Here is a 21,548-nt window from a genome sequence, read left to right on the forward strand (position 1 = left end):
ACCAAATGGATGGCAATGGGTGTTAAACAGACCTTGTAGACCCCTGCTGAGGGTCTGCAACGCTGTATTCTGAGCTGTGCACAACAGCTGTCAAGGAGAAGAGGTGTACAATGGCAGGTTTCCTTCTCAAATAATTGTGTCATCTGCCCTTTGCTGCTGGTAAGATTTTGTTTGTCTTTAGAAATATCAGGCACGCATAACTTCCTAGATGGTGGCGGTGTGTTTTGTTGTTGTTCTATTTTAAAAAAAGAAAGTCTTAAGAGAAAAAGTGTGAAATAGGAAGTGGTTGCCTGGTGAATAGCTTTTTACCCTTTTGCTGTAAGCATAAGCTGTTACACAGTTATAGTGGAAAAAACAGGGTCGTTCCAAAAACCTGTTCTTAATTATGCAGTGGAGTATCTTTTGCCCTGCATGGCTCAATTTGAAAACAAAAAAAACCCCCAACCAAACAAAACAACCAACATTCACATGTGACCAATCTTGTCTCTGGCTCTGCTGCTTTATGCATTTTTGTTACATATTTGGTGCCTGGTCAGGGAGGTGGGAGCAAAGGAAAGGAGGCAGGGAGGGCTTTCCTGTGCATGTGCTACAACCCCTGTTCTTGAGAGAGTTTGTCCTGGCTCTTGTAGGGAGGAGAAATAAAGTGCCACGTGGCTGGACATAAAAATCCCAAAGCTGATCCTCAGAGCCTAAAGCCTGTGTCACAGGATCAAAGGGTTGTAGTTTCAAACCTCTGTCAAAACACACAGAAGTAGTAAAACAAACTAAAACACAGGAGTGGAGGAAACAGACAAAACCAGGCAGGATGTTACTCTGTGGTAAAGCAGTGCCCTTGATTTTCTGTTGTAACTGGGAGCTGGTGACTGCTATGAGTGTATTGAAAGATCCGGACAATAAAGTGTCCTTTTATGGGGTCTTCTATGTTATTGAATAAGGTGTTTGATCTTAATGTATACATTTCTACCTGTATTAGAAACTAATAATGTTTTAAAGAATGATGACGAAAAGAAGCAAAAGTAAAGAACAAAGAATGTAAGCTTATGCTAAAGTCTTTTACTTTTGGATTAAGCACAAAAGGCAGGCACTGTCAGCCTGCTAATAAGCCCAGCATTGCGAAAGCTTGGATTAAAAAAACCCACACTTTTTCTCTCTTATAGCTAATCCTTTTTTCTTGTATTCTTATGAAGTCATCCACTTAATATAAAGACGATTTAGACTTATATCTGGTCTATCTGGCACTTTAGTACTACCTGCTGCCTCTTTTTACCTCAGTCAGGATGCTTAAACATTTCTTTAGAAGAGATGGAGAAGCCACTGAGTTAATGGTGATGCTTCATAGATGCTTCAAGGATGAAATCCATGCTGTTTCTGGGTGTCCCTTCCAAATGGTGAAACGGGCAAGGAATAACCATGGGCACATGCTGCACTGGGCATTGCTGCTGTGAGAGGGGGCCTCAGACCTCCAGTCACTTAGTGATTCTATACATGGTTCACCTGTAATATTTATTTTTAATTTATTTTTCTCTTTTTTTTCCAGCTTCGTTTTCTGGTGGAGCTTGTATGGCCTCTGTCATTATTTCTTGCTCTTGTCTGGCTGAGGAAAGCTAATCCATTGTATCGCCAACATGAATGTAAGAACATTTAAGATGTTTTACTGCTCTGACTTGTGCTTGATAATGGCTAGAAGTTCTCAGACAGAGATACTCAGACCTGTTTGCAGAGTATTATTCTCCAGTGGCAAAAGAACAGACTTTGCTTCAAGTAGTTATTTATAGCCATGTATTGTAAGAATTAGCAGTGAGGAGGAGAAGAAAAAAAAGAACCCACCACTCTAGTTTTCCTGTGACATGCTTTGTGGTCAGACTTACCTGAGGTCTCAAGATTCTATCAAGTTATAGACTTCTGTATATCTGTTACTGAGAAAGTATTGCCTCACTACTTAAAAAAAAAGTGTTAGCTCAGAATTTATTTTAGTTTAAAATAACCATATTGCTTGTATCAGTGACTTCTTTTTCTGCTTAGTAAAAGAGAAATCTATATGAGTTCCATTGCATTCCTTCTGTAGTGAGGCAACCCATCATGCTATTTAGATTCACACAGGCTGCTTTAGAAAAGACACCTAATCATTTATATTTTGTGTTTCCATACTCGAGGTCACTTCCCAAACAAGGCAATGCCATCTGCAGGAACACTGCCATGGTTACACGGCATCTTCTGTAACATGAACAACCCCTGTTTCCGCAGCCCAACCCATGGAGAGGGTCCAGGTGTTGTGTCCAACTACAACAATTCCATGTAAGCAGAGCTGTATGTGTGAGACTGGGTTGCAGTAATACAGGCCTGCTGGGCAACTGCTGATAGACTGCTCTTGGCACCTCTTGAGCATTCACAGGCACGAACGATGCAAGGAGAAAGGATGGAGTATCCTCAGCCTGTTTAGAAAAGTTCCTATGTGCACTGAGGGATATTTTAAAGAATTGTTCTGTGATGTGAATGAAAAAGGAAAGGTGAGCATTTAAGACGACACTGGGGTGCAAATACTGGAAGACAAAAATTTTCAGTTCTAGCACATCAGTTTCATTCCAACAGTGGTCAGCAAAGCTGAAACAGAGCTTGTGATGGTAGGTTTGGGCCTTTCTCAAAAGAGTTCAGTTGTACTAGTCTCTAGGGAACATGTGTCCACTTAATAAAATCCATCCTCTCTATTGCCTACTGCTTAGTGAATGTCTCAGGACAACTCTTTTTGACATAACAGTATGAAACCCTTAAGCGTTCTTTTCTCATCACTTGAATTGTCTCCTCTGAGAGCTCTGATGAAGTAGTAGCAAAGGAAAACCTGCACTGCTGCTTACGTAGCACCTGTTTTGGCTATGTATTTGTGAGACTCTAATCAGCATAGTAAGCTTCAGATACTAAGCTTATTAACAAAATAGGAGGATGGGAGATTTCCGGACTGTTAGCAAAAAAGAGCTGTGGGAGTGTTTCAGTGCATTGTTTGTTATAGCCAAGTCGTGAAAGACAGCATAGTGTACAAAGACTCTTAGAGTAAAAAACTGTCAGAAGAGCTATAAAAAATGCTCCAAAACTCCCTTTGCAAATAGTCCACTTTGGAGCATCAAATGATTAAAATTCATGAGCTAACAATGTCAATGCCATTAAAGTTCCAGTCACATGAAAGTCTGTAGCTTGGAGTTAACTTAGCATTTGACCTTTTGTTCATAGTGAACAGGATTTAAAATAATCAGCTGGACTTTTTTTGTGGGGTACAGTCAATCACACAGTGAAGTTAGAGGGTTCTGTTTTCTATACGTTCTGGCTTTTCTAGGTTACTTATTACAGAGCAAACTCTCCCTTTGTGAGTCAGAGTAAATTCAGTGCATTACAGAGGAAGCAAATACATTGTGTTTTCTGAAAGAATTTGGTCCTTCCCCTTTGCTGTTTCCTGTAAGCTAAAATAAGTAATGAGGACTGAGATATACCATTCCATGTATGGAAAAACATAACACCATTAAATAAATGTAATGGCCTCCCCTGCTGCTAATAAGATTTTTTTTCATGCTTGTTTATAAACACAGGACCTGATTACATCCTTGCTTGAACTGCGTGTTCTAACCCAGAACCAGTAGGTGAACAGCTGCCTGTGACAGTTTGTCACTCCTGTTTTCTTGCCTTTCCTAGAAGAAATGTTTTGAAGGGACCTAAACACCACCCTTACATTGGAGGGGACTGAGCTGGGAGAGGGAGGAGGATTCTGTGTCTAGGTGTTTCCATGTCCCTTACCTGGCTGAGCAGGGCTGCATGTGCCCAGAGTGCCGCATCCACGAAGCATCCACTCAGCTGGAGCTGAGCTTGGGCCAGAACCAGAGCTGAACCATTGCTGTGAGGTGAATGCTGTCTGGGGAAGGTCCTCTCTCCCCATCAAGATCAGCATGGCTAATGAAGAAAGTGTATGAGGCCAAGCTTCTGCAACACCAGTAGCTCTTAAACTTCCTGTGGACTTCCAAACCTGACTGAATCCCATACCACCTGAAATTACTCTGTTGTCTCCACAAAACTGAGCTTTGACTTTCAAGACCGGGGACAAAATAGTTCCTCTTCCCTAACACAAAGTCAACTTCACTTTTTTTTTAATGTGAAATGTTCTAAAGAGTCATCAGTCTTAAATTACTGTTGGTTCACTCTTTCATCTTTCAGCCTTGCAAGAGTATATAAAGATGCTCAGGAGCTCTTACTGGAAGCCCCTGAAATGCGTGACCTTGGCAGAATCTGGGAAGAACTGATCATTATGACTCAGTTTATGGAAACAATGAGAACTAATCCTGAAAGAATTGCAGGTAATTGTTTTGTCTATATCCTTTAGACTATTGAATTTTTCCTTCTGAGAGCTGACTAGTAGTTACTCTGCAGACTGACATTATAATGTATTTCGCATGTGGCTGTTACTCTGATTAGTGTTAGAGTGAGTTAAAATTCGTCCAGTGTTCATTTGAGAGAAAGGAGAGAGGCAATCAGCTCCATCCTACAGCCATCTTCCTTCAACAACAGTAGACAAAACTCAAAACACGAAAACATGGATACCTCACCACCCAAACTAAAACACGTGGTTGAAGAGATTTCATTAGTTATTATTACAGTAGAGGCAGAAGCAGTAATAAAGCATCACTGGAAGATGCAGAGGAATGGAAAGCTAGGAATATCCCTGAATATGTACTAGGAGCATAACCCAGAGAAGAGCTAAGAGATACTTTGTTTCAAGTGTTTAGCTGAAATAGGTTTGGAACAGTGAAGAAGGGAACACTTTCTTCTTGTTTTGATGATGTGTTTAGAGAGAGAGGGCAATGCACACTCCTTGTAAACAGGATTGCAAATTACATGACTCCATTTTTGCTCAAAAAAACTTGCCAAACTCAAAACACAATCCTGGGGAAAAATAGGAAATGGACTAATAATAATTTTTTTATTTAATATTTGGGTTTTAAGTACAGAATTTGAAAAGACACTCCTAAAACTAAAGGCACAAAAATGGACTGGCTTTGAGAATTGGACTGCCTCATTCTCAAGTCCTTTGCCACAGGAATAATAGTCTTATTAAAATATATATGTAAAGTGACTATTTGATTTTAATAAGATGTGTATAAGCCATCTGATACACATACTCCGCTCTTTTATCAGAGGTTTCTAACAAAAAGTAAATAAGGGACCATCTCATTGTAAATAACAATGAGACAATCAAAATGCCCCAGAATGCAAACAACAAGAACTTGAGTATAATCTGAGCTGTGGTTTGTACGCACCTATAGAAATGAAACCTACCTATGTAGAGGTGAGAAAAAGCATGACATGCCATGGGTTTGCAACATAGTGCTAAGGGACCATACCCCATGGTTTGGGAAGCTGCCTTTGTATCCCGTATCAACTTTACTCAGCAGTTGAAAAAGAGAGTACATTCCTCCCCACACCTGTGAAATATAATGTTAATGATCTTTTAGAGTCTGTTGGATTTTTTAATGTGTTCTACTTACAAAAAAAAAAGTTTGGAATCCCCTCTCTCATAAAACAAAGTAACAAAGTCAGTTCTGGAGCTAAACTAATACAATGTGAATTGCTACCTTTTTGTATGCAGAAGAAGGTACTGCAGATTTGACTAAGTTCTCTGTGTGTGTAAGTAACAATCTTAACAGAATATTGTTACAGCTGCAAAGTTGAGCAATGAAAAATTAACAAATGTCAGAATTGAGATTGCTCATTCTCCCGATTCCTTAAACCAGACCTACCTCTTGAGCCCTCCTTCCTTGTCCTGTTCTCCTTTGCACTGACACATTTGACTAGATGTGTTCCTGTAGTGTGCTTTTTCTTCCACAATGCCTGGGGTGCCAGGAAAGGCATCAGTGAGGGTGAGGGACAGGCCCCTACTATTGTTTTCAATGTTTACTGCTTGAATAAATATATGGAGGAGCAATTGAAGAAGCTCTGCTCAGCCCCTGCAGCCCTAGGACAGAATATGCTTACTGCAGGTGGAATTATAGAAGTTAGTTGTCAAACTCCGGTAAGACTACTTAATTCACAGAGTGGAGACACTCAGCAGCAAATTTGTGCATGTTTATGTGGAGATGTCTAAAGCTACATTCCCTATGTCAGTATGATACATGCTGCTCCTGTTGGTTTCAATTGCCCGTTCTAAAGACTGGAAGAATGAATGCTTTTCAAGCATTCTTTACCAGTCTGTTGGTGCTTTGTGAACTACCTTTAATAAAGGCTGTACTATTCAATGGACATGAGCAACATCCACTTTCCAAACCTTCACTTGGACCATACTGAGGCAGAATTCACATGTAACAGAGACAAGTTAAAGATTGGCACTGTTTTAATTCAAGAGCAGCGGTATTTTGAATATTGTTATAGATGGGATTAGGGAAATTTGGTGGCTTCTCGTGTGTTTAATTTAACAGTCGGTAGCCTCATTGGTTGTCCTGAAGATTTGCCAGGTTTTAGCTTAATAGTTGGTAATGTAGTTTAATATAACTATTAAACTACAAATAATTTATGATTCTCCAAGGAAAATTAGTTTTTTCTCATGACAGATTTTCAAGGGCCCATTTTTGCAATACTATAGAATAAGATTAACTATCTAAGTTTAATTGTCAACAAGTGATATATTAGTGTAAATGTAAAGGGTTGGCTAAAGTTATTTACACAAGGCCCAGAAGAAAGGACACTAACAACAGTAGTATACTTGAATCTGAATACTTAAAATAAAGCATTACCTCAGAAAAAAGACAGAGACTTTCCAATGCAGTCAGGGATGCTTTCAATACTTCCATTGCTGGAGTTCTAGTCTGAAAAATCTTTGAGAGATTAGATATGCAGAGTCAGAGCACTCAGCATTTTCTGATTATCATTCCCCAACGAAGGATTGAAATGATTTTTAATTTCAATAATAGTTTTGGACCCCATTAGTCACTAATAAGTATATGAGCCAAAGCATAGACTTTTTGCAGGTTGAAGCCAGGATATGAATTATTCTTCAGCTTCCTTTGTTTGGGATCTCACTGATCTCTGCACTCCTTTCTTCATCCAGGAAGAGGAATACGAATTCTAGACATTTTGAAAGATGGGGAGACCCTCACTTCCTACTTGCTGAAAGATGCTGGCCTCCCAGATGTTGTTGTTTTCCATCTTCTTAATGCTCAAGTGCGCCCTGAACAGGTGGGTAGAGTGTAACAACTGCCAAGCTGTTACCTGTGTGAAATGCAATCTCTTGGGTTGTGTATGAAAAGTCACCTCAGTGAGGGCCTTGTACTCGGAATACCTGCTGCCTTATAGGTTGTTTGTACAACTTTTCCCTTGGTTTTTTGTGAATCTAGAGGAAGACTTGTTTCTTTTGTCTTTAAAAAACACTTTGAATATGCATTAAATACGGATATTTGGTTTGATGCTGTTGTTGCCCGCAAATAATGAGCATCAAGAGATGACACTGCCAAGCAATGCATCTGTTCCCATGATTAAAGACTTGGCTCAAAAGCATAAGGCAGCTGTGCATCCTTTTGAGACAGCAGTCTTGATGGATAGCAGCAGAGAACTAGTTGAGGTTCTTAAATTAACATTTATATTCTCTGCCCCAGTGTCAGCAGAGTAATATGGTAGCTTTATTGTATTGTCTCACATGAATAGGTGGGAGTGGAGAAGCAGACCCCCTTTCTCAGATTATGATTGAATAATAAATCTGCTCAGAAAATTCAGAGTGAAAACTGCAGGTCAAATCCTGAAGCAGCTAAGCGGGAGACTGTGTTTGACCAAGTCCAGGCTGTCTCTGCCTCTGCATGTACTGGTGGCTGGGAGCTCTGTGAGGAATGCTGTATTAATGAACGAATGTTGCTGAATCAGAACTCTGGAACAATTTCTACACTGCATCAGTGTGCGGGTGGAAGCAAGTGAATAATTGAGGCTGAAAGACACAATTCTACTATTTTCCACTGTCTCATAAAACACAAAAGCTGGAACAGTGTGTGGCCAGAAAGAGGGAGGGCATTAATGAAGTTGCATGCAGTTCCTTTTTTGCACCACAGGTTCCAGCTGGTGTGACTAGTAGCCAGATTACTTATCTGCTGTATTCTTGATTAGTTCCAGGGGAAGCTGCCCCCCCACCCTCATTTTGTCATGAAGCAATAGCACAAGACCATATATACCAACACCAGTGTCAGTTGATACATCCTACTTATTTTAACACCTCCATATCAGTTGAGATGTCAAAAATTTGCTTCCTTGCTGCTTGTGACAAGAAAAATATATGCAGATGTGGTGCTGGGCTTCTCTTTCCTTTTTCATCATTAACCTCTTCTTCATCAGAGATCTGCTGCACCAGGAGAACTGTGTGCTGCTGTGATAGTCTCTGTTAGCTCCCGAGTGGCATTCATTTATCTACTGTTAAAACCTCTGTATGCAGGACTGAAGTTTTCGATGCCATCACTGGAAGTGGTGGAATGTGGTGTCTTTCTGCTGTATTTTCTGTGCTTATGTAGAAGGAGATGTAGTTCTCTTTATGCTGCAAATTAAAGAAATCTAAGCATCGGTTATAGAGGAAGCTGGAAAAGACCTGGTGATAAATACCATTGTTGCTGTCCTCCATAAAGTTTTCTTGTATCCCTGTGATTACTACTAACAAGATCATCTCACAAGAGCTGATTTACAGCTATGAAGAAAGTAAGTGCTGTGAATACTTTCTCCAATAGGAACTGATGCAGAAAAACTAATCTCATAGTTTTCAAAAGACCACAAGAGAATTACTTTCAATAGGAATTGAACACTTGAGCTCCCACGGGAGATAAATTTCTATAAACCTTCTTGATAAGCAAGTTTCTCAGGCTGGACTTCTGTTTGGTTGAGGTAGAAGTTGCAGAGCCATGACTAGAACCTAGATCTGTGGTCATCTTAAGCCTCAACCATGATAGTTCATCTCTAGTTCTTCATGCTGCTCCACGCTGTGTTTGCTTGCATATCACTGTACACCCTCTCCCCCTGGCTCTGACAGCACAGAGCTCATCAACCTGAAAGCAACTTGTTTACAAGAGCCTGACTGTTGCCAACAGCTGGCTGCAGATCTAGGTCTGAGCCGCCTGGGAGTGCAGGAAATGACACACAGAGCCAAAAGCTAAACCTGATCAAACAGCCAACTAGCTGAAAAAATAATTTGGACTTCATCTTGCCAACTTTGGCCAAACACATTGATTAAAAAAAAAAAAGTATTGAAGTTTTCCTCTGAGAGCCTGCTTTTTTGAGTCATTCTAAGATAAGGATAAGAGACTGATGTCAAAACACAATAAGAGGTTCAGGAAAGATTGGCAACAGCCCACCCCACCGGAAAAATTGGAAGGGTGGAGGTTTGATGTTTTTTTAATCCCATCTGTTCATGAACATTCTTGAAATGCAGTTATAGTTTGTAAATAACCTCTCTTTTTTCTCTGTGTTTAATACTTCTCAGTGATGTTAATGTCACAGTTTCCTCATTTCACAAGTCAAAATGAGGTTCCCAGACTGCCTCCCTGTGCAGCTCGATTTCATTGCAGTTCACACTGGATGATGAGGACCATGCCAGATCACACATAATATAGTTAAAAAATGCTGTTCTTTCCACATGTATCCCCAGGACATAAGTGACTGAGCAAATAAGCAAACTCTTTCACTGGCATAGTGTCAGTTAAATCCAATTCAAATGTTCCAGTTAGAGGGAGGGCGGGGGTGTTTGGTTTTGGAGGTTTTTTGTAAGCCAGAATGCATCTATTAATTGCATTACCTCTTTTGCTTTCTGCTTCTCTCCTCACTGTCCCCCTTGTGTTAGGAATGCCTTTATATGGGCACAGTTGTAGTGATGATAGTGACAGTACCTCTCAGAGAATTCTAGTAGAAAATCACATCCCTTTTTTGCATTATTATTCCAATACACAATCTGTGTGGAATTCAAGTGCTTTTCTTTGTCAATTGCAGTTCCATAAACTAAAACTCAGGGCAGTCATGGTAGACAAAATACAATGTTGTACTAGACCTTTCTTCCCCTGCCTTTCCTATTCTGGATGCTGACTTTCCACAGCCACACTTGCAGGTTTTTTTGGTAGCTTTTGACATATGAAGCACTAAACTCAAGCTTGAATCCATTCTTCAAAGCAACTGAGTTAAGTTTTTTCTCGTTCCTCTGGGTTTTTAAATACTTCTCTTCACAGGCACCACCAAACAAGCCTCAGCTGCTAACTATAGGAGATTTGCAGATATAACATTGATAATGATCATGACCTCTTAGATGGCCTTGTTAATTTGCTTAGATAGGAAATAAATGTGCACCTATGACCTGGTATAGGTGTGATGTGTTTGTTTTGATCCAAATGTCTTAGACTGGAATGCTCAGCAGATTATTTTTCTAAAGAAAGTGATATTCTGTGCAGATTTTGATGATTTCTTTTTCTATGCATCTTATTAAATTAATGTAGCCTAATGATATTATGTCAGTGCCTAGCTCTTGTTTTTCTGAAAGTCTGTGTTCATCTCAAACACAATAGGCATTTACAGTCACCACAGTGTTGTGAACTTTTTTCCTTAGAATTTGTACTGTGAAAGGAGATGGACAGAGGATGGGAACACTAGCTTATGAGCAATTTCCAGTGCTACTTTCTATTATATTGCCATGTATTCTGTCCATAGAATGGACATATAAAGTATAAGTATTATAAAGCAAGTAGAACTGAATCATAGACTAGCAAGAGTATTCCGTTACAACAATGTAAATCCCAGGTAAATCTACTGATGTCTATGGACTTTTCTGCATTTACATTGGCTTAACTAGAAAGTAATCTGTTTCCAGTGGTTGAACACTAAAGATAGTAATTGTGTTTTTCTGTGCCATATTTAGAAGTGGCAATCAGTAGATGGGTGTGGTTTAATGTTAAATGGCTCTGTAAAGCCTGGCTGTGTGCCTGTGCACAGTAACAATGAATAATGGCTTTGGAGAACTATTGGGTGGAATAGTCATAACTCAAATAAAATACTGAGGGAAATGAAGCTTGGGAATCAGTGGAACTGGCCTTTTTCTCTTAGAGCAACTGACAGCAAAAATATAATTAGCCTAAACATAAAAGGTAGAGTGTGGCACAATCAGTTGGTCCTGGGGAAATACTTTCAAGAAAGCCATAGCTATCCTTCCTTAATCACAAGGATGGCATTAGGTGTCTTTAGATGACAGAGAGAAAGGGAAGAAGACTCCCAAGAACTTTTGAAATAAAAGGAAGAATCACTAAAGAGAAAAGGAGAAACGTGACTGAAGGCAAGGTGATCTAGCATAACATCAGGTGAAGGTGGTTCAAGAGTTGATGCTTGAGCTGACCACAGCCTTCTACCATTCATTAAAATATTAGCAGGGGCTGATATCAAGTTGTTCACTTTTGATAAATCTTTCACTGTTCATGAGCAGTATGAAGGGTCCACAACAATAAATGAAATACTGTTTTTGGTTGTAGTTTGCCTATGGTGTCCCTAGCTTGACTCTGAAGGATATTGCTTGCAGTCAGATGCTCCTGGACCGCTTTATTATCTTCAGCAGCCGAAGAGGTCTCCCTTCTGTGCACAAGGCCATGTGTGCCTTGTCCCAGGAAAGCCTGCAGAGAGTAGAAGATGCCTTGTATGCAAATGTTGATTTCTTTAAGCTATTTCAGCTGGTAAGTATTAACACAATCATCCTGGCTTATGTTGTCCTTTTTTTGGCTGGTATTTCACTGCCCTTCAAGAATTTTCTTTGTAATACATCAACAGTGTTCCAAGTGGTTTTTGTTTGTTTACCCCTGCAAATATAAGGTTATGGATGTGTGATCCTTAACCTACCCATCAGCAGGACACTAGACAGTTCTGAGTATGCTTTTGGGTGAAACAGATGAAATTCACAGCACAACAGTACTAAAAGATTCAAATGCAGTTTTAAAATCAGAGTGTGTGTGTGGAATTATTATCTGGTCTTACCAGTCTGTGTAGCAAAACAGTGAGTGGCAAGACCAACAGGGACCTTGCTGAGGGTTCTGAAAATATCACATACAACCCATCCTGTCTTTGCTTTATCCAGGATGACAGAATTTTACGCTGAAGTTAAAGCCATGGTGCAGCTTGAGTTGGGATAGTCATATAAACCTTTAAAAAACAAACAAACAAACAAAACCAAATACCAACCCCCCCCTCAAAAAAAATCCAAAATAAACAAACAAACAAACAAAAAAGCCACAAAACAACCAAAAACCAGCAAACGAGTTGTACTGGCTTTCATCACTCTTTTTACAGAAGCTTTTCCTTATGTCTGTTTATTTTCATTACTCTTCTTTGTGCTGTTCCTGTTTCTACTTTTTGCCATAAATGAACCACAACTGCAACCTTGGTTCAGTATGGAGATGATATGCCATTTTTAAAATGTATGTATATACTTATTATTATTTCTATTTTATGATATATGTAAAAGTAATAGTATGAACGTATATATTTATTCATATATATAAAATGGCATATTGGTGGAGGGTTTTTTTTTTGCTTTTGCTCTCTGTTATTTTGCTAATATTTTTTCTAATACTCCATTTATATTCTACACACTGAGCTGGTGCTTTCAGAGAACTATTCATAAAGACTGCAAGGTCTCTTTCCTCATCATAGCAAAATTAGAGCCCATCACTGTATATAGGTCTTTCATGTTTGTTTTCCCCATGATCATGACTTTGCATTTTTCAACAAAGAATTTAATTTGCTGGTTTTCACCTTGTAACTTTGTCATGAGACCATCACATTGGCAGTTTGCTGTATACAGCAGGCAGGATATATAAGCAGCTACTAAATTTACATAGAAACTATTGATCAGACTTTTCTGTCACAGCAGTGTAATGTCATGATTAATTTAACATGGATTTTATTAAGTTTTTTGTTGCTCAGCAGTGGGAACAGAGGACGCCAGAAGCTTTAATTGACACACCAGCCAAATTACTGTTTGATTATTGTAGCATTGTCAGTCATTCTTTGTGTCCATGTGATTTTGCCAATCCTGATAAGAATCTGTGGTCAATTTTTGAAAGCTGCTATTTTCCATTTCTAAAAACATACTCAGATATTTTCAGATATCTGATGCAAATATCTGGGCAGAGAATTCATGCTACAGTACTAAGATAGATTTTCAGCACTTAAGGACTTCGTGTGAATATGCATATTGCACTAACCAGTTTTAAAATTAAGCTGCTAAACATACGGTTTTGCTGCTGTATCAAATAAAATGGAAAGATGAGATTTGATGAAGCAGTTGTCTGTGTTTAAACAAAAATATTCACACAGGAAATAGGAACATAAACCTGAAACCAAAATCTGGAGTTGTGAAAGACTGAGTGTTCAGAGGCAGGCTTATGGTCTGGTCTGTTACTACAAGATCTGTCTGCCAAGACTTACCTTTAATATTGGAAGTCTGTGTGTTGGAAGTGTATCCATATCCTGATTCCCAGTAGGTTTTAAAGTGCACTCAGCTGCAGAGGGATTATCTTTTCTTGATGCCTAGCACAATGAGACCTCAAGTTGGTAGAAGCTTTCCCACACTCCCATCATTATAGTTGTTAAATAATAATTTTAATATATTTCTTTTTTTTTCTGAGACAGAAAACTCCCTTTTAAATCAAAATCCACCTCAGTTACTCCTATTAAGTAACTAAAAGGTAGACTGTGCATAAGCACTCCTTGCCACAGTTACTTTTGCAATGTGCTTCTCCACCACTTAGAAATTAATGTTTCTTGTTGAATTTGTGATCAACATATTCAGGTATGTATGTGCATAGAGACACACAAATCCTTCATGTGCTCATGTATACCCTCTAGGGTTTGTTTTTTTTTCCAGAAATTGAAACAACTCACATTTTCGATAGCAAAGCAGAGACAGAAAAATAAGACCCTTCCTTTACTGTCTGATTGGCTCAACCACAGCAAGGAAAAAGAGCCTCTTTCTGGAGCACTGCTGTTCTTCAACCTGCCTGTTTAAGCTTCTTTTGAAGTTCTTTAAACCTTATAAATAAATTAAAATAAAATTATTTAATACCTTATTGCAATTTTGGGTGGAGATAAGCAGTTTTTCACTAAGCACATGTTGCTGAAACAGCTGCTTTGATCAGTATCACCATATGCACTTGATATGTAATCAAATTGAGTGTAAATCTACACTGTTACATACACAGAATGAATCTTCATTGGACTTCTAAAAATTCTACATTAGTTTTAAAATATCTACATTAGAAATACCTGTGTATTCAAGACCCAGGCTATTTTCTGCACTCTTACACTGTCAGTCACTCTGTACTTCATGCTCTTCAGACTACAGTTGTATTGTATAACCCAATCACTTACCAGGATTTGCTTTTGCAGAGCTTCTTGTTTGAGTAGTGTTTATTTTAGGATAGGCAGCTGACTGTGGATTCCAGAACTGGGCCTTCTACTGTTGGAAAGAAATTCTTCAATGTTCATACTCTTCCTTTTTTTCATGACACCATATTCACTTCTAGTGAATATGAAAATAGTTGGATAAATATTTTGGGGAAAACTTTCATCCTCCTCTGGTCTTAGGGTCAATAAACATTCCCAACTGTATGCTCTCATATTTAGGTCAGATGAGACTATAGTTTGTATATAATGTCTGCTGATCCTGTCTTATGTGTGCTTCTAGAGAACATGAACTGAATAAAAATTCAGTCATTTTAGGACATTTCTATTAAGACCTGATTCAGACTGAATGCCTCCTGCAAGAAATAATATTTAGGAGCAAACATGTAATTTTGCCCCTCTTTCTCTTTTCCTCTCCTCTAGAGAAGAAGGAGGTTCTTAACTCCATATTTAACTGGTTTGCTTCAGATTGTTTACAATAGCTCGCAGTTTCAAAAAGGCCAGGTTAAGGCAAGTGCTCCAAGAATTCTGTATAATCTTTGCAGAGACTGGTTCCCCTTAGGGAGCAAAGGAAAAATGTATTTTGAAGCACTGTGTGTGTATTCTTCCTGCTTCAACTGCAAGTGACAGATCTGAACATGCTAACATAAGCTTTCCATAAAAACTCTTGCCTTTGTGATTCCCTGCGAGGTACCTACACAGAGCAGCTCTCTTCTGTTTTCTTAACCACCTATTGATTGTAAGGAATGGCAGGGAATCAGCAGGGTGTATAGCTACACACTTTTGAGGAAGTCTTTTTAGGGGCTCATCTCATAAATATTAGAGTCTAGCTATCTAAAAGTCCAGCTTTATGTTTTATGGTAATACCAGGAGAAATAGCACTCTTGAGGCTTTCTGAAGCATCTAACTCCAAGTGCATATGTGATTCTTTAGACAGCTGACAAAAAAGGATGCAGTGATGCAAGTGAAGTGGTACGTGACAGCATGACATGTTGTCACCTGTTTCTTAAGAAGCTTAAGCCACTAAGAAGCTTAGTGATAACTAAAGCGTTAACTTCTGCTAGAAGGGCCATTTGGCCAGTCTGCAGGAGCCTGGAGAAGTAATGATTCCTGTCAGATCTGACAGACAGTGAGGACCAGACTGTCTCCAAAATCAGGAAACCTCTCAAGTGCAAAATACTGCCAGTTATTTACCTCCATGGTAAATGGGGGCTTCTGTATCGCAACTTTTGCTAAATTCAGAAGTTACCAAGAATCTGTACATCTCACCGGAAGAATAGCGTCTGTGACAAGCAGCTTCTCAGAAATCCTAGTTCCTGCATTCCTCCTCAATTTTTGCACCCTTTGGTGTGGTGGGCTTAGATAAGCAGAACAAATCCCAAGCTATGTTTTCAGTGGCCTGTGACTGTTTCAGCCTGCTATTAGTAAGAACACTGACACAGACTGCTGTGTGAGTCTGTACATGGGTACTGGATTTGTACAAGGCTTACAAGACTCTTTGTTCAAAAAAAACCTCAAAGTATTTGAGCTAAAGAGATGCCATTTAGATTTTCTTCTCTCACTGTAGAGAGTTGTTCTACTGTTGCCATGTAGAAACTATACACAACTCATCTGTATTTCTGATGTATTCACAGCTTCCCACTCTGTTGGACAGAAACTCACCAGGTGCTGACCTGAAGGTCTGGGGGAGGGTGCTGTCTAATGTCTCCCAAGCAGTGCAGAAGGTAAGTGGTCTAATAATAGATGGCATCACTTTTCAGGGTAGCGCATAGTCCTCCTTTTCCATTGTTCTATTTATGTCCCAGTTACCTGCTTTATCAGAAAGAAGATAGACTTGTTTGGGAACAGCTGATTCCTTAGAAATTCATTCTTCTGTCATTACAAAATAAATGTAGACATAAGCATTGGCAATTATGAAGCATATTCTTTTCTTCAGCAAATACATGAAAGAACAAGAACTGAAAATGGTGCCTGTGACCAGGACAGGGGAGATGAAAGGATGAGGTTCAGAGGGTATCCAGACTTGACTGGTCTTGGCACAACTGAGACCTCACCAGATACTTACCTCCTTTGAGGGTTGCAATTAACTAAGTTTTGTCTTATTGCAGCTAGCCAGGAAGCCAAGCATTCAGGACCTGTTGATGGTTCTGCAACCATTTGTACAAGACGGAAGGCCAGAATCCTTAGGCCACTTGGTGAGCTCCCTGTCTGATCTTTTCTGTGGCTACCCAGAAGGAGGTGGATCCAGAGTGCTTTCCTTCAACTGGTATGAAGATAATAACTACAAAGCTTTCCTGGGGATTGACTCAACAAAGAAGAAAGCCAGTTATCTTTATGATAATACCACCAGTAAGTTTTTCCACCAAACAAGTACAGAGACTGTAGGCAGTTATGTTAGAATACCTTGAATACCACTGTTTCTTTTATAAAATAACATTTTTAAGCAGTTAATTCAGGAAATTAGAAACAGGTGAAATGTTACTTCATAGTTGGAAGCAGAGAAGCCCAGGAATTGAGAACTGACAGAAATACACATTTACTCTCAATACAAAGCATAAATATGGTCGTCATAATTAAGACAGTCGCTCTGTCTTACCTTCTAATATATGCTACTGATATCAGGAGGAACTAAAAGCTTCCATAGAAGGCTCAGGAAAATACAGCGCCACATTCTGGAATTAATTTTTTCCAATATAATTTTTTTAAAAGTCTCTCAACTTGATTGATGGCCTGGAGCACAGGAATTTTAAAATCTCTCCTTTTAAATAATAATTGGATACATGGCGGCTGTTCTCTTCCTGCACAAAAGTACATATATTTTGTAGCAGTATTGTGCTACGGCGTAATTAAATCTTACATAGAAATGTAATGTAGTACATAGAAAGTATTTCTATTTACTAGTTTTTGTTGCTTTGATTTCCTTACTTCTTGCTATTGTAATAGGAGAGAATGCAAAGAAGAACCAATTTTATCTATTTTACCATTTGTTATTTCATCTTTTTATTATGTCCCCTTCTGTTTGTTATGTAGTTTTTCTCTACATTGAGACCACCAGCAATTTTTTCTGTACTAACAGCCGTATCATAGTTGGTAATAGATTTCTGTGTCCCTTCGGCTATGATAGATATGGTTGTATGGTTACAAAATACAGGTGAGCACTTTGCCTGTAGGGAGGATTCCTAGCTTTCACTGTTCATGTTGATACTTGGTTCTACTTGTATCTGAACCTTCAAAAGACCTGTAAAAGGGCCAGTAGTCCATTTCTTCAGCCAGGGACAAAATAGTTGAATGCTATCCAAGTAACCTTATGAATTCATAGTGCAGGCGTAAGATAGAAATGATTACATTAAAATGTTCAGTTCTCACTTATTGTAGGATCCAGTTTTGAACTGTTCTGGAGTTCAACATCCAGGCCTGCTGGATCTCCAGTCCAATAGTTTATACTGTGTGAGAATTAACTGCTAATAGGAGGAAAAATAGCTTTGTATCAATATCAACTACAATATAAAGGAGCTAAGTCATTAGGAGAAAAGCAATTAGAACTCAAAATTGTTCAGTGATGTCTGAGCTGTCTAGTTTCCTTTCATTTGAAATACCTTACAAATAACAGCAACTTTCAAATGGTTAAATTTGTTTGTTCTTCCAATTTCCATGGTGTCTACTTTACAACTTCAATATCTACTTAATAGTCTTTTCCATCTATTCAGATGTTGTACTTCTATATTGCAGAATGTGCTTAACCCATTCAGATTCAAAATGCTTTAAACTATCCATATTGCCAGTAAAAAGCCCTGCAGGACATTATGTATGATAGGATTTGAGTAGGGTTACATAAAGACTGTCTTTCTTTCTGTCTTTAGCACCCTTTTGTAATGCGTTGATCCAGAACTTGGAATCAAACCCTTTAACCAAAATAGCCTGGAGTGCTGTGAAGCCCCTGCTGATGGGAAAAATTCTCTTTGCTCCTGATTCACCTTCTGTACGGCAAATCCTGAAAAATGTAAGAAGTTCTGAAATACAAAAGTGTATATTTCTAAAAAATTGAATCTCAAGAAACATCTTTTGACAAATAGTGACCCAGCTACCTCAACCTAATCAGGTTTCTTCTTAAACTCCATTTGTTCTGATGGTCATCAGAGGAGTGACAGTTACTCTTCTTTTAAAAAACAGGAGACAGATTTTCACCGATTCATCCCATCCTTGTCCACACTACATGTTTTTTCTAGGTAGCCTCTTGTTGGCATGATTCCACATTTACACTAGTAAAAATAGTAATGTTTATATATATTTTATAGATGTAGGAACATCAGCAGCTCTGTGCCAAATATTTAAATGGGGCAGCTATGAGGCCTGGATAGACCCATTGAGACCTAACACTGAGAGATTACAAACCAGTAGCAATATCATGGTTTAGTATTATATATGTTGAAATGTTAAATAATTTTCACTTCATGAAAATAGGATGGAGTCTGGACTCTTCAGCTAAGTGCCTAAGCCAGATGAAATGAATCTAAACAATTAAATCAAGGTTCCATACGACCTAGGTTTTGTCCACCTCATAACCAGCAATTCACTTTCAACATATTTGTAAGGCTCAGAAGAACTGCTGCTCATAGGTCACACAGGAAAACAGCAGATTTACAACAGACCAAAATTTCAAATATTAACTAATATCTTAACTATGAGAGTATCTGGCTTCTTCAACTGCCTCCAATTTATTCATCTACCCACATCATCACCTTTCTTTTTTGTTGTTAGTGGAGAGAAATAGCCAAGGGGAAAAAGAGAGGAAGAAATCGTTCTAGCTAAAACCTGAGTATTTAAAAGAATTGAAGTTAACTGGGATTAATGTGCATTTGTTTTTTCCGTTACATATAAAACAGAAATTTATCCTGACTTTGATTCCAGTTGGATTTCACAAATTCTCTTTCTAAGGATTATTAACATTTCTGCTATTTTAACAAGTTTATTAAGTGTTGAAGGTAAAAACTACAACATTTGTAAGTTACAGGTTTCACTGTCACTGAATGCCTGGATCATAAATTCTGTTTGTTTATCTCCTTATCATTCTAACATCTTTTTCTAATATTTTATTCATCAGGCAAACTCCACTTTTGAAGAACTTGAACGCCTCAGACTGTTGACCAAAGCTTGGGAAGAAGTAGGACCTCAGCTGTGGTACTTCTTTCAAAACAGCCTGCAAATGAATATGATCCGTGTATGTTCTAACTTAGCAGGGATCCTCAGTAAGAGCAGCCTTTCACCATCCTTTATATTCACTAAGGGAGAAGAGGATTAATTTGAAAGGTTTGGCTGGAATCACAGCCTTTGCAGCAAGGAATCTGTGGCCTTTAAGGCTGTTGGACTCGTTACTGGACTTGGTTTGAAGGCTAGTCTTAGATGCATTACAATATCTCTGTGACAAAACCTCAGATCTGGACACTCTAGAATCTGGCTAATAAATTCTTAATAAAGGCAGCAATTGCTGCTTCCCTGTCTCTCCAAAACGTCCTTCAAGAACAGACAACTTCATTTTTTTTATTTTTTTGGGGGGTCTGAATAGGCAAAGAAGGCAGTAGGACCGTATTTTTGCTTGGCCCAACAATTTGCTACCTTAGAAAATTGCTTATTTGCACATTCCTTAGATCTTACTTTGATCAGCTGCAAGTAATATCTGTAGTTAAAGCTTATAAAACAGTTCATACTGGAGAAAACATTTGTTTTTCCAGGCTCTTCTCAATTAGATTAGATCTATGACATTTATCCTCTTGCTTATAAGGAAAAAATGCAATAAATAGTCAAGGATAAATTTATTTTCATCTATTCTTCAAGTCTCACCTCCAGTTCAGCTATGCAATTGCCCACTTATAAAATTAATTCCTTAGCATAACCTTTTATACTACTTCATAGCTCAGAAAGACCTATGGAAATGGAAACCTTTCTAGCTAAACAGGGCAAGTGAAGAGGATCGTTGTAATGAAGCTGTATTGATGTGTTTCCTCAGGACTCTCTGAAGCACCCTACAGTGAGGGACTTCTTGAACAGCCAACTGGGTGCGGAAGGCTTAACTGCTGAACACATAATCAACTTTCTCCACAATGGGTCTCCAGGGAGCCGGGAGAAGGGAATGGCAGACTTTGACTGGCGGAACATCTTCAGTGCTGCAGACCAAGTTCTGCGTTTGCTCAGTCAGTATCTGGAGGTAAGGTCAGCCCTCCCACTGCTGGGAATACTTACAGAGAATATCTTAAAGCAGGGTAGGAAGTACTTGGGGTCTGTGACAACAGACAAGAAGACTAAACTCATAAGACGTCTTCGTTTGTTTCAAATTTAATCTCAATATTAAAAGCATGTTTTTAAAATAATACAGCAGTACAAGAACATTAATACTTATTATTATGAAAAAAAACCCTTCAATTTTATGATCTCCAAATGCTACATTCAAGATTTGGGTTGAATGTCTGAACACTTTGATGCTGAGACAGAAAGTGAGTGCAAAACTTCAAGGAAACTTTTTTTTTTGGTAAGTACCAATAACTGACAGGCCACTAATTTCAGCAAGACCAGGACCAGAGAAGCTAATACTACTTTGGTAAGTCCCTCTTCAGGTTTTTAAGCACCTGATCAAAATTCCATTGAAACAAATGAGGGAGTTTCCACTTGTTCTGTAGCCACTTCTGACAAGATGTCTATATGTCTTTCCTGGAATCTGCACCTCCCTTCTCTAGGGTGCTGTAGTTTTAGTGGGGCTCTCTGAGGCTTTTTGAGAGCCAGAGTGCAGAAAGTGACATGACGTTTCATTACATAAATAAAAAAATGCTAAAAATGCAGATGAAAATATCAAGCCATTGTAAAAATACTTTGCAAGATACTTCTAGTAAGAGGTGACTCTGGTGTGGGCAATCTAACTTACTGATGAGTTCATCACTCTCAGACGAAATCCAGTGCAAAAAAGGTTACCTTTTGTTTTTAGAGTGATAGGCAAACTGCTTCATACATTCCTTCCCAGAGCTGGGTAAGTGACACCAGGAGGTTTTTTAGTTGTTTGGGTTTTTTTTATCTTGTGTATTTCTGATGCAAGTAAAGATGTGTTTGGAACTGGACTCGAGGTGGGGTGGATTCCT

General features: G+C 38.7%; 1 protein-coding gene across 1 annotated transcript in view; it reads left to right on the forward strand.

Annotated features, from left to right (window-relative positions):
* Nucleotides 1-1,537: 1,537 nt before the first annotated feature.
* The window catches only part of ABCA4 (ATP-binding cassette, sub-family A (ABC1), member 4), a gene marked incomplete at its 5' end in the record, with an annotated part of 71,312 nt that continues 51,301 nt past the window's right edge, over nt 1,538-21,548 (forward strand). Inside the window, 10 exons of the mRNA XM_010287456.1 lie at nt 1,538-1,631; nt 2,154-2,295; nt 4,195-4,334; nt 7,079-7,206; nt 11,502-11,699; nt 16,059-16,148; nt 16,533-16,773; nt 18,285-18,424; nt 19,526-19,642; nt 20,429-20,626. Coding sequence (XP_010285758.1) covers nt 1,538-1,631; nt 2,154-2,295; nt 4,195-4,334; nt 7,079-7,206; nt 11,502-11,699; nt 16,059-16,148; nt 16,533-16,773; nt 18,285-18,424; nt 19,526-19,642; nt 20,429-20,626 — 1,488 coding nt within the window. The remainder of the gene's footprint in view (nt 1,632-2,153; nt 2,296-4,194; nt 4,335-7,078; nt 7,207-11,501; nt 11,700-16,058; nt 16,149-16,532; nt 16,774-18,284; nt 18,425-19,525; nt 19,643-20,428; nt 20,627-21,548) is intronic.

The sequence above is a fragment of the Phaethon lepturus genome, unplaced genomic scaffold (assembly GCF_000687285.1).
Source record: "Phaethon lepturus isolate BGI_N335 unplaced genomic scaffold, ASM68728v1 scaffold37275, whole genome shotgun sequence".
Classification (NCBI taxonomy): domain Eukaryota; kingdom Metazoa; phylum Chordata; class Aves; order Phaethontiformes; family Phaethontidae; genus Phaethon; species Phaethon lepturus.